This window comes from Neofelis nebulosa, chromosome 14, assembly GCF_028018385.1.
Source record: "Neofelis nebulosa isolate mNeoNeb1 chromosome 14, mNeoNeb1.pri, whole genome shotgun sequence".
Lineage (NCBI taxonomy): Eukaryota > Metazoa > Chordata > Mammalia > Carnivora > Felidae > Neofelis > Neofelis nebulosa.
In genome coordinates this window covers 57,694,688-57,708,804 of record NC_080795.1, presented here as the reverse complement: position 1 = coordinate 57,708,804, position 14,117 = coordinate 57,694,688, and the positions used below count along the sequence as shown (strand labels likewise).

Genomic DNA, 14,117 nt, shown 5'->3' with positions numbered 1-14,117 from the left:
ACTGTGAAACACTTACGAGATATTTGGGAATTCTTAACCATTTATTAAAGCTACTTTCATGTGCGTAAAAGTTCCATGCTATTAGTTAATTCTCAATCATTTCTAAATATAGTGATTAATTTTAATTAACTGAGAATTGGTTAATCTCAAATTTTACTTTAAAATAGTGAAGTATATTACCCAGCTTCCAAAAACAACCCACCGGAGCCTAATGCATATATAGCTCACGGCGTTGAATATTTTATCATGTTGGCTGCTTTCTGGCAAGTGAGGTTAAGATAGACATCTGCATAGAATAGTTATTCAGGGTTTTATTTTTTTTAATCATTTTGTTTTAATTTTGGCTTTGATTTTAAATTCTCCTTCACTTGCTTATCTTAAAATAGAAATTTTTGATGTTTTTCCCAGAAATTATGAACAGATATGGCACAGACTCTTCAAAGCATACTTTTGAGAAAAGTGTGGTTACACGGTTACCCATTCTGTCAAAATTGGTCACTTGCCAGGCATTTGTTGCTAACATTCATCTGTAGGTAAAGAACAAAGATCGGTTCGGGACTCCATGAAGGGTTTACTATTTCACCTTTTCTCCCCTAATGTGTCACAGTGAAAATGTGGTATATTTGTGTGTGGTACCTATTCAGAGGTTGATTGATACGAAGCAATCATTGGATCTGGTTACTTCACATTTTAGGGGCGTGTTTGTGTTTTGCCTCTTCGTGTCGGTTATCCTTAAGGTAATAGAAGGGAATATAATTTATTAAACTTATCAGAAAAAAATAAACACAATTTAAAAGAAAAAGTTAGCATCTAGTGCTACTGTGTCCCACAGGTTCTTCTACATTGACCCACACTACCTCCACTGGTGAGTTAGAGGAGCATAACAGGACTACCACTGGTGCTATTGCTGTTGCTAGCACACCTGCAGATGTTACTGTATCCAGTGTTACAGCTGTCACCATCCATAGACTTTCTGAGGAACAGCGAGTGCAAGTTTCGAGTCTCAGAAATTCAGGTCTGGACCCCAACACATCCAAGGACGGGCTCTCTCCTCATCAAGCAGATACACAAAGTACAAGGAGAAGACCACGAAATGCTGAACAGATAGAAAGAACTAAAGAGCTTGCAGTTGTTACTCATAGAGGTATTGGATGTTATTTTACTTGTGCCCGTTTAGTTACAGCCAAAGCTATATTTTGGTAACGATTCGAATTGGAGAATGAGCTGAAAGAGAGCCAAGATGTAGGAAGCCAAAGGAAAAAGCGTAGCTGCAAAATATAGATCGTTATAGCCAAACCCTGAATGATTTGAAAACACAGAAATTAAAAAATACAAATCAGAGGGAAATGCAAATACTGGGCGGGGGTGGGGGGTAAATGTAGAAAGGAAAGTGCATAAAAAGGATAATAAAAACAAGTACTAAATATCTATTGCCTATTATGTGCCAGGTATGATGTTGAGATTACTTGAAAATAAAGTAGCCAGTTTCTATCAATAAGTGTACATATTTACACATTGATGATTTGTCCTATGTCGTAATTTTCAGCATTTGCATGAAATCTTAATGTTACACAGATGCTAATTAACAATTAAGACAATAGATAATTTGGGCAAAATGGAAACATTCTGTCTGGTGATTATTTTATATAGCTGGCTCTTTTATTTCTAAAATAACTATAGCCTGATCTATATGATTGTATTGAGATTTCTCATTTTGAAAAGGTAACAGCTATTCATTGAGATTATGGCTCTATATTTAAATATCCTTTTGCTTTCTAATCTTTTGTAGAAAAAAAATTGCCACAAAGCCAAATCATATATTGGTAATTTTCTAGTTGATTAATATAAGCCTACCTTTTACAAAATTATGAAGCATAGCAAGCATATTTTTCTGTTTCTTGGTAGCAAGTTTCACCGAGCAGTTTGTGGAAAAAAAATCAATGTAGTGTCAAAAAGTAAAGGGATTTCATTTATATCAATATATGCATCAGTGGAAATATTAATTAATTGAACATGTTTCAAGTACAAAATACCTACTCCAACTCTATTTCCAACTCATCGTCATATATTCTCCAAAGTGGTTATGGTTGATGTAGTGTGGGTAGGCATGGTTTATACAGAATATGATATAAGTAATGGAAAGCATTCTGTGCTTAATATACACTAAGAACAAAAATCAAGACATCTTATATAGCTGATTGAAAATCATATGGAAATATTTCAAAAGCTCATTTCCATCAAAATTCATACTGAATGTACTTTTATTCTCCTTAATAAGCATCATAAACTGAATTCTTCACACTTAGTAGTCTCCTGTAAGTATTAAATCAGTATCACCTTGCTTCTCGATTCACTTCCTTACCATGAGTATTTCCCCAGTGAAGAATGTAAGAGTCATGATAAAATTGATAATTTGTTATATCAAATAGATACTTTTTCTTAGTAGCAGGAAATAAAAAAGTGTAAATATTATTAAAATATTAAGGTAAAAACCCTTCCGTTTAGTTTTTTCACTCTCTGTGGAAAATTTCACGAGCTAGAATTGACAAACTACTCTGATCATTTTACCACCTATTGAATGAAAGATGGGTAATTCTCAAGCATAAGTTTGTTATATAAATCAACAAATACTACTTTAGCCAAAGTTGCCATCAAGTGATGCGAGAAGCTCAGGTTACAAATTAGTATTTTAGAGAACTAGGAAAAATAATTCAGATTGAAATGAGAATAAAGAGTAGTCAGTTATTAAATTCAATAAAGTGATTTGAAAATTAATCTAAACTTCTGAGCTACATTCAAGTACATTTTAATTAAGCATATTACTTCCTTGGTAAATTCCAAATCAGTGCTCAAATTCTCTTTTAGACAATAATTATTTTAGAGCTAATACATGTTTCATCCTTCCCCATATTCTGTCTGAAATAGTGTTTCTGTAGGTAGTAGCCATTGAGTAGTGCCATCTACTTTGGAATTAAATATTCGTCAGTTATTTTTGTTTAAATCATGTGTATGGAAAACATTCTGAGTGTTACACTTATCATTTATTTCAGTGACTTAAATTATAATATGTTTATCAAATTTCTATTTTAATTAGAATTAGTCCTTCTGACTCCTCCTCAATAATCTAGTGTTTTAGTGATTTCAGATAGCTAGTTATATTTGAGACTCAAGCTTTTTAACATTTTGGTTTAAAAAATGGAAATGTTAGAAATAAAAGAGAACTATCACCCTATGCCTGTCGATATTTTTGAAAACCCTCAATATTTAGCTACTTTACAGACGTAAAATAGACTTCAAAAACCTAACTCTTAGCAGGGCCAAATTTCCAGATTGGAATTGGCTAACATCAAAGCAGTATTCTTTTTAGATAGATAGATAGATAGATAGATAGATAGATAGATAGATAGAAAGAATGCTAACAAGGAGGAGAGGGGCAGAGGAAGGGAGAGAGAATCTTAAGCAGGCTCCACCCTCAGCACAGAACCTGCAGGGCTCAGTCTCATAACCGTGAGATAATGACCTGAGCTGAAATCAAGAGTCAGACGTTCAACCAACTGTGCCTCCCAGGTGCCCCAAAGCATTATTCTTTCATTAAAAATAATTCTTCCTCACCAGACATGCCTGGAATGCCTACTGAGTACCATGCTCTGTTCTAGGAAGGAAAGATAAATAATCTATGACCCTTTCCTTCAAGAGACTGGCATAGAGTGGAAGATACAGAGAAACCCATGAGGTAGTAGAAGGAAAGTTTTGTAAAGCGCATAGCGATTCAAGTACTCGAGTAGTTATGGGGTTTATGCAGACAGTGAGTCATTTTGTTGACATTTTAAATGAGTCTGTAAACATAAGGCAAAACTAAATCCTTAATTTTTCTAGATATGTTAGAGAAAACAAGTTAGGTTTCATTCTTCTATTCCATTCTCTGCAGTGTAGTCAGAATTACCTTTTAAAACCTCCTCAACAACCTTAGTAATAAAACCAAGGTTTGGTGGTGTCCTACAGAAAATTCCATGGTCTGGCTTTTGTCTCTATCTCCATATCCATCCTGTGTGACTCTCACAGTTACTCTATTTTTTTTTTTTTTAGCCAAACAAATTCTGTTAGTGTCAAACACACCATGTTCTTTTCTACTTGAAGCCACTTTGATGAACCATTCCTTTCATTCTTGCAACCAGATCATTCTAATTCGCTTTAGAAATTTTAACTTAAATTTTCACCTCCAGGAAAGTTAGTTTTTTTTTTCTGTTATAACTCAGCATTGTACTCTGTACTTTTCTTGTATTTGTAATCACCAGCCCTATGACTTGTCCTGTAAAATTTACCTCTGTGAAGTAAGGAGTGAGTGGGTCTGGTTCATGCTAAATTCCCAGTGCCTAGAGCAGCTTCTGAACCATAGATGAATTTAAATACTATTTGCTAAATTAATGACTAAGATCGGACCAGCTAAAGCATTTGCCTAAATTTCTTAGAAAACTTAAAGCTGTGTTTTACAATATATTCATATATCTATACATTTTAGTATTAAAATAAAGATAACTACTTCATTTTGTCATAGTTCTAAAAATACTAGTGTTTTTAATTCCTAAAAGCCAATGATATTCTCATGAATTCAAACAATAAATTGCTTTTATACCACTTCAAATTTCACAACATGAAACTAGATATAAATGCCTTGTTTATAGACCTTATCCAATTATAAAAACAAAGGAATTTTACAGTTAAACACAAGAAAGCTATAAAGTCAACAAATATCGCATGAATAAATGTTAATGTTATACCATGGATATTATTTTGCTGAAAGTTATTACCATTTAAATCCTATATATGATAGCTTGTGATGGCATAGGTTCCTTTGAGGTATACAGTCCATACTAGTTTATGCTCTATGATAATTTAATATTTTTAATAATTTTTCTTTATTCACAATTACATTTTCATTTTATGTCTTCTTAAAAATGTTTATTTACTTATTTTGAGAGAGAGAGAGAGAGAGAGAGAGAGAGAGAGAGAGAGCACTGGAGGAGGTGAGGGGAGAGAGAGAGAGAGAATATGAGAATGAGAATGAGAATGAATCTCAAGCCGGCTAAGCACTGTCAGTGCAGAGCTCAGTGCAGGGCTCAATCCCACTAACCGTGAGATCATGACCTGACCTGAAATCAAGAGCCAGATGCTTAGTCAACTGAGCAACCCAGGTGCCCCTTTATGATATCTTTTGATGATTAGTAGCTCCTAAGTTAACTATTTTCAATAATCTGAGGCAATTACAATATGTACAGTTTGCATCAATATCACTATAAATGCAAAGAAGGCATGGACATTGAAATTGCACATAGTATTTGGTACTTAGTACATTTGTGTGTGGCCTCAAAATCTATGTATTAACTTATGATAAATCAGCATAGCTATTTACTTTATTATAAGTAACATGAACAATTAATGAATAATTAGAAACAAACTTAGAATGTTTATCAAAGATATTTTCAATTCTCGATACAGTACTATTCCAATTAGTTTTCCTATTACACTATAGTTAAAATATCAGTAATTTAATTTCAATTATGGTCTTAATTTTTTTTAACTTTCTACTTGTTCTCAGTAAAAGAAAATACTTTCCAATTTTCTCTGTTTAAAAAGAGTCTCTTGACACTGAAATAAAAAGTAAAAAACAGAATACTAATAAACAATGTTGGTTTAGATCATCTTGAAACTGTTATTAATACTACAGTTTCCTGTAGTATTAGCATCCAATAGTTCTAAGAAGGAGAACTGAGTTTTACCTGACTGGATTTTAGCCCACTTTTGCCACCTACTATGTGTGAGACCCTGTGCAGGTCACATGAACTATCTGAGCTCAATTTCCATACATTTGTAAAAGAGTATAATAGTATTACATTAGGGTTTTTGTGAAGATTAAACATGGTATTGGATGGAAATGCTAAAATAAACTAAGGTATTTTCTCCCAGTGAAAAGGTAAAGCCAAACTGCCCACCATTGCTAGTTAGTTCTGAGGTCAGACAATGAGAATGAGTGGACACTTGCCCCTTGTTAGCTATCGTATCTTGTCTTGAGTAATAACCTCAACTCTCCAAGCTCAACTTCTTAGTAATGGAGAATACCTGCATCATAGGTAGCTTTGTGAAAAAATTTAGCACAGTTGCTGAGGTATGTTCAACACATACAATCGCTGTTATTTTCATTATTATTCACCAACTATGTTTTAACTCTTGCTATGTGCATGACATTGGACTGGATAGTAAGGGTATAACAATGAAGGATGCAGGCTATACCATCAGGTAGTCTTATATAACTTAAAAAAATAATAATTACAGGTTTGTAATTTGTAAAAATTTGGTGAGAAACACTATCAGAACAATATTTTTGATATTCTATGAAGTAAGGAGTGAAAATAACTACCTCTGAATGTAGAAAGTCAAGGAAGCCTGCACAGGGGATATTTGAACTAGTTCTTGAAATAGGAATAAAAGTTTCAAACTAATCAATTGTGTTTATATCACAAAGATGCATTGAAAATGCTTTTCACAGATACTTGTGCTAAGTAGAAATATCATGAATCTATACCAAAATAAAGGAAGTATTCAACTATACTTGATGGGTGTTGACATTCATAGGAATAATCTAAAAACAATTGATAACTTTAGTTTAAAAATGTCTAGATGTTTAAAAGTCGATAATCTAATAATATCTAGTGATATTTTAAATTTCACCAGAATATTTTTGCCTTAAGTATAAGCTCTTTTGAAATTATTTATTAATATTTACTTAAAGCACCTTTTACAATAATCCTTAAACCCTATAGTTAAATTATATAGCCCTAGGAGATTTTAACTCAAAATTGACTTAAAGTAGCAGGACCTATGTGATAATATACTTAAAACAGTAGCAAGGAGAGTATCCTGTACTTCTAGAATTACATATTTTAGAATTATCTGGGATATTTCGGATTCATCTAATACAACATCAATATTTTGTAGAGAAAATTGTGGTCTGCAAGAGCATGTATGAAAAGCTAGTTCATGTTGCTAGAGTAGTAGTCATTCATTATTTCATTTATTTAAGATTTATAAGGGCCTAATGTATGCACAGCTTTGTATTAGATGATATTAAGGTTAAAGTAATATAGATGATAAGCACAATTGGTTTTTCTTCCTCAAGAAGTTTATAGTCACACCATTTAAAAATAATCATTAAAATGTATTTTGTTCCACATGATTTAATTTAATATTTTTTTCTTTTATATTGATATTAGAGAGTATTTGTTTTTTAAAATGCGTAGGCAAGTTTTGCCAGCTGTTAATGATCAGCATTGGTAGTTGTTGTTTTCAAGTATAAAATGTAGATATTTTCTTCTGGAAGAGTTACCATATATCTGTATATAATTATAGGCTCTCTTTTATTGTTCTTCCTACTGGAATATTAACTTAGATGATTATAACATGTTGTTGAGTCAAATGTGTTATGAGCATTTTATGGCCATTGCTGCTGTTTATGTTGACATAGTGTAGCCAGTTCTTCCAAAGTATGTTTGATCGTATGTTTAATCATGTCAAAAGATCAAACAGAGCTCTAGTTTGGTTTATAAAGTAATATGAAATTATGTTTAACTAAAATTGAACATGATGTAGACTCCCTCCCTTCATAACAGCCGCCTAAAAGAAAGCCTGTTTTAATCATAAGTTTTTGACCTGAACACTTTTTTTTTTAATTATTTTCACCTTTAAGGTAAGAATGATTAATTCAGCATAAAACTTAATTTTAGGTCAGCAGTTTTAATGTAAACAAAAGCATTATTACTTTTTTCAAGGTAGCTCATCTCAGATTTACATTGCTTAACAAAAAGGGAAAACAGACTATCAGAAAAACTGAAATTTCTAGTTTATTTCAGATATCAAATTTTGTGATATGTAACAACATTGTTCAAAAAAACCCCAAACTGTACTATGACAAAAATTTTATTGTATTAAAGTAGTGGTTCTTGAGTTCCTACTATGTGCCTTCCATTAATAGGCTATTTGGCCACACATAGAATTTTTAATATTTTCAACAGCTTGCAAGCAACTAATACTGTTTTCAAATTTTCTATTAATAGTCTTAGAGAGTATAGTTTTGCAAATATAAAACAATTTTGTAATCTTCATAAACAATAGCCATTGAAGACATTAATTTATAGATCGGTTCTTAGATCTTTATGGATACTGATATATGTCCGTCAAATAATAGGGTTTTACTGAACATATTATCTCTTTGTTAAGCATGCGATAAATTCAAAAGAAGTATAATATGGTGTTTATTTTAAAGGAAAAGTTGTAGGGGTGAAACTGCAGAGAAAAATTCTCTGTCCTGTCTCAGAGAATTGCTACAGGATGAGGTTGATAGGTGAATGTGTTTGAGTCACAGCTGTCTTCCAAAGTGTGATGTGTTGTTATATGTAAGAGAGAGCAAATTTGTTCAGTCATAGGTTGTAGAACTTGGTGTATGGAACCGTAGGGAGATCCACAATAGTTTATTAGAAAGAAGACTTCCAACGTTGAGTTTTGTTCAAATATAGATTGTGTGCTTCAGGAAGCAGTAAATTACCAAATCACTAATAAAATATTCAAGAATGCTTTAAAAGAATTTTAACATTTATTTATTATTTAGAGGCAGAGAGACACAGAGCATGAGCAGGGGAGGGGTAGAGAGAGGGGAGACACAGAATCTGAAGCAGGCTCCAGGTTCTGAGCTGTCAGGACAGAGCCCGACGCGAGGCTCGAACTCACGAACTGTGAGATCATGACCTGAGCTGAAGTCGGTTGCACAACCAACTGAGCCACCCAGGTGCCCCTATATTCAAGAATACTTGATGGACAAATTAGGTATTTAATAAACATTTAAGCATCAAAGAGTATATTGATAATATGATTCTTACTGTCCCTTCTAATCCTGTCTATAACTATCCAGATATATATTATTTAAAGGTATTTATCATCATCTTCTATTTCCTCTTGATGTTTGCGTTGAAATGTACTTATCCTTCTCGTTATCTGACTGTATAGCCAATGTTAAAATAAGCATAGATGTAGCAAGCACTCATACCAAGGAATTTGGAGATTGGCTCTCCCCTTATTTCAATAGATAAGGGATCAGCCACATGTACATTTCTCCCAGAGCTCAATGCCTACCTATATGCCTTGAATTCTAAAACCTCTCCACTTAAGGATCTAATTCTAGCTTTTTAGTCTGTGTTTGACAGGGTTACTTTCTTCAGTATCTCCTTTTCTTTTTTCTTTTTGTTTCCTTTTTCTCTCCTCTCCTCTCCTTCCTTCCTTCCTTCCTTTTTGTATTTTCTTTCTGTCTTTATTTTTCCTTTCATTTCTTTCTTCCAATCTATTTCTTTTCTCACTTCTTTTCTTTAACAACAAACCAACCAACCTTCCTCCCTCCCCTCCCCTGCCAATCTTCCTCCTTCCCTTTCCTTCCTTCCTTCCTTCCTTCCTTCCTTCCTTCCTTCCTTCCTTCCTTCCTTCCTTCCTTCCTTCCTTCCTTCCCTATGTGTTTCTTTCTTCAACAAATGTTTACTAGGTTACTTACACATCAGACTTTCTTCCAGTTCTTGAGTAAACAACATTGAACAAAACTGAGTAGACCGTGCTTCATTGAGTTTATATTCAAGTGGGAAGAAAAAGAGAACAAGCAAATAAACAAAAACCTGATGGTAGCAAGGACTGTGCTGAATATTAAAACAGACTGTGTGATATATGGGTGACTAACTTTGTTTGGAAGGACAGGAAGGCCTCTTTGAAGAGGTAAAATTTAAACTGAGACCTAAACATGGACGAAGGCAGCTATGCTAAGATGGAATAGAGAGCATATCAGATAAAGAAAATAGCCAGAAGGAGTTTGAATTTTACTTGAGAAAAGGAAAACCCAGTGTGCTGCTGTTCAGTGGACAAGGAGGAGAGGGATGGAAATGAGGTGGGAAATTGGTGGAAACCACAGATCATGTAGGCTCAGGGGCCCAGATAGAGAATTTTATATTAATAGAAATGAGACAGGAGCCATTGGTGGTCTTTAGCAGGGTCTTTAGCAGTGATATTATCTAATGTATGTTTCTTTCAGATGTTATTTCAATAAGAAATTAAAAAAAAATTAAACAGGAGTAGGCAGATAGATTAGTAATGTATGCAAAGTTGCAAATAACAGTTGATAGAGACTGGGAGACTAAGTTGTAGACTATGGTTCTCAAACTTCCCTGTGAATACAAATCACCTGGCAGTCTTGTTCAAGTGCAGATTGTGATTTGATGGGATTGGGTGGGATCTGAGATTCTGCACTTCTAACGGGACTACAGGTTATGTTGATGTGCTGAATAGCAAGAATTTACATGAGGATGATTAAGATGGAGAGAGCAACACATACCAATCAGTACCTGCTCTCTGTCCACTCTTCAAGATATCTTCTCCACTTGACATGTTTCCAACATTGATAAGCTATCTCAGATGATATAGGGAAAGCCCAATTTTAATGCTGTAAGAATGACTTTAATGGGGGGAAATTCATGAGTGGAGAGAATATTTTAGGGCAGATGGGTTTTCTGAACCAACTTGATGACAATCATTAACTCTGTCAATTCTTACAATGACTGAGCCGATCATGTTAGTTATGATTTCACTGGAAAGATCAATAAACGTATGGATAAATGATGAAAGCATTTCCATGTCAAAGTTTAACTCATTTATTACTTTTAATTTTTGTCCTAAATTTTATACCTTGACAAGATATTTTAAAATGCATTATTAATAACAGAAAAACCATAAAGTTTAATTTCCCTTTACTTACGATTTTTCATCTCTGAAAGACTAACTGATAGATGGAAGCCAAACAGTGAAAAGAAGGATATAAAATTTGATTACCAAATCAAAAATTGTCATGAGTGAATACTGAATAATTAAGCATTCTTCTATTTTAATAAATGGCAAAATTGCATTTCTCTGCTTGAATTCCCAGGTCCTTCATGAAACTAAGTGACATATTGATTTCCATGAATGTTTAACGTAAATAATAACAGAACAGAGAGTTTATAACTTTTTAAAAATTATCTGGTTACATATGATCCTTGTAAGACGCTTTCATGTATTATATTCATTATTTTTTTTTAATGGAAGTACTTTGATATTGGTAAAGTAGGTGTACATGTTTAACATATAGGGAATTACTAACATTTAGGTTAGTGTACTAAATATAAATATTGACTATTGCATGCTTTATCAATATCTTGTCATTTTTTTCATTGTTCTCTTGAATTTTTCCTAATTATATTATTTTGTGGAAAGTTTTTTTCAGTATTGATGTTTGTAGCAATGTAAAAATCCATGTCTAGAAATGTACCAATCTATTATTTAAATACATAATTATTTATTGAATATCATCCTCATTTTCTATTCCATTACCACATTTCATTACATTTGTGTCAAAACTATGTCATTCATACCAGTAAATATATTTTTATATTTCTAATTATTTTATATTTTGTTAAGTTGCTCTTAGAGAGAAAGAAGAGAAAAAACAAAATGTTAGAATTTACTTGATAACAGGTTTATGTATTTTAAAAAGGTGTTAGATAAAAATACCCTGAATGCCTGAGGACCTTTATGACAATATGAAACAATGACAATTTTTGTTTTCCACAAATGACAAATTTGCAAGTAACCATTTTAACATTTTTATCCAATGCTACTCCTCAAGCCATGATTTTGAGTTATTCCTTTGCAGAGATTGTAAGATTTTCTGATGACCCTGTGTTTTTATATTCCTTTGAGCATATCTTAGGAGGCATTTTTCTTTCCATGTTAATTGGAACTATCACCTCAAAACAATGGTCTTCAGAAATGCTATTTTTTTTCAGATTTCAACCCCATTGTTATGCTCACCAGTAATCGTTAATCACGTACCTTGGTAGATTATTATTTATAACATACTATTTCTCACTTTTATAGAATGGGCAAACGAAGGTAGATGATATGGCCTACACTGGTTAAAAAGGAAGCTTAACTTTAAAGACTGAAGATGAAAATGGTTTGTGTGTAACTGATTTCCCCAAATGGTTACCAGAGTTCATTATTTTACCTGTGAATGATGGTCACAGTAAATTTGACGGTTGTGACTTAAAAAAAAATATTAATGTTTATTCTTGAGGAAGAGAGAGAGAGACAGAGCGTGAGTGGGGTGAGTGGGGGAGGGGCAGAGAGAGAGGGAGACACAGAATCCTAAGCAGGCTCCAGGCTCTGAGCTGTCAGCACAGAGCCTGACATGGGACTTGAACCCACAAACTGGGAGATCATGACCTGAGCCAAAGTCAGACACTCAACCAACTGAGCCACCCAGGCACCCCAAGATGTTTGTGACTTTTAAATCTTCTCCCTTATTACAATATTTTGAAGGGGCTAGACTTTCTATTTGTGCTCAAAGTTGGTGCCAAAGTGAACTCCTCTGTCTTTTGGAGTATGAAGAAATGGTCCTATGTTAGAGACATTTTTATCTTGTTCAGAATTATTTCAGGGCATTTTCACCCACTTTTGCAACAAGCTGCTTCCCTTGCATGTAGTTTTCTAGAGCATATGGCGGCCCTGCTGTGCACAGAGTGAAATCACACAATTAAGTTTTACAATTTTAGGAAGAGCAGAACCTTCATATATGGCAGAACAGCGTGGTATTAGGTTTGGGGTGCATTGCATAGAACATTTTTCTCTTCACAATTACATCATTTGTATTCTAAATCATGGACTATTGCTTTTCAGTGTTGATGCTTGATTTTTCTTTGTTTAAAATATTCTTCAGATGGCATTTCTTTTTCAATCCAAATGGTGTTAAAGTGACAAATTTCTAGATTGATTTTTATCTAGATCTCAGAGAGGTTAGAAATTCTTCATTTATAAGGCATGCATTAAGAAAAAAAAAGTTTTGGGGCGCCTGGGTGGCGCAGTCGGTTGGGCGTCCGACTTCAGCCAGGTCACGATCTCGCGGTCCGTGGGTTCGAGCCCCGTGTCGGGCTCTGGGCTGATGGCTCAGGGCCTGGAGCCTGTTTCCGATTCTGTGTCTCCCTCTCTCTCTGCCCCTCCCCCGTTCATGCTCTGTCTCTCTCTGTCCCAAAAATAAATAAAAATGTTGAAAAAAAAAATTAAAAAAAAAAAAAAAGTTTATCAACTCTCCTGAACTTTCCATTAGAAAGGAATTCAGCCAAAGATGGTTTTTACTAAAAAGATGACATGATGATTTGAATCTCATATAGCAGTTGGCTTGTGATACACCTTTTTTATTCATCTGTTCACATCTTTAAAATAAAGTATTAAGAGCCTTCAAGCCATAGAATTAAACTTGGCACTCTCAGTAAATAATCAATATCTTTATTCAATTTTAAGTTAATGAATCCAGTTCTACTTTATATTAAAGTAAAACATACTTAAAGTAAGATATTCTTGACGACTTAAGTATTTTATTATATGCTTTGCATTAAAAAATAAATGAGGATAGGATGCACTCTCCCCATCTATTGTGGTGTTCTGGGATATACACTTGAGAGTTCTGATTTAATATATGGAATGGTGTTATTCATAGTGGTGGTATAGATGCTAGGACTAATGTATCAGAGTCAAATGAATGAACATTTTGAACTAACATATGTATGACCTTGTGCAATCTGCTTAGTGCTTCTCCATTTTTAACACCTGTGGAAAGGAGGAAAAGAATCCCATTTTGAATGGATATTTTGGGGTTTAAAAAACAGTAGGCATAGAGTGTCTGTGCTTTAGATATACAAGCAATAAATGACACTGCCCACTTCTGGAGCCTGTATAGGAAGAAAATATGCTCTAATACTATAAAAAATTTATAAGGTAAAAACAGGTGAACAAATTAAACAAATAATTAGCACAGAGTTTTAAATTTCTTAGGTTATTTCCTTAGAAATAAATATATATGGTTTAATGGAATATTGATACACTATTCATACTGATCTCATATATAAATTATGCCAAAGCAATGTGTAGCATTCAGTTCATCTTGTGTTTCTATTTACCTCATATATTCTTGTTTGCCAGTTTACCCTTAATTCAGTTACTCT

General features: G+C 33.5%; 1 protein-coding gene across 6 annotated transcripts in view; it reads left to right on the top strand.

Moving 5' to 3' along the window:
• Positions 1-14,117, top strand: part of CSMD3 (CUB and Sushi multiple domains 3) — a 1,263,431-nt gene that overhangs the window by 518,486 nt on the left and 730,828 nt on the right. For 3 of the 6 annotated variants that reach the window (XM_058698868.1, XM_058698869.1, XM_058698867.1), the window contains exon 7: positions 833-1,144. The exons of the other annotated variants lie outside the window; for them this stretch is intronic. In XM_058698868.1, coding sequence (XP_058554851.1) covers positions 833-1,144 — 312 coding nt within the window. The remainder of the gene's footprint in view (positions 1-832; positions 1,145-14,117) is intronic. 6 annotated transcript variants of the gene reach the window in all.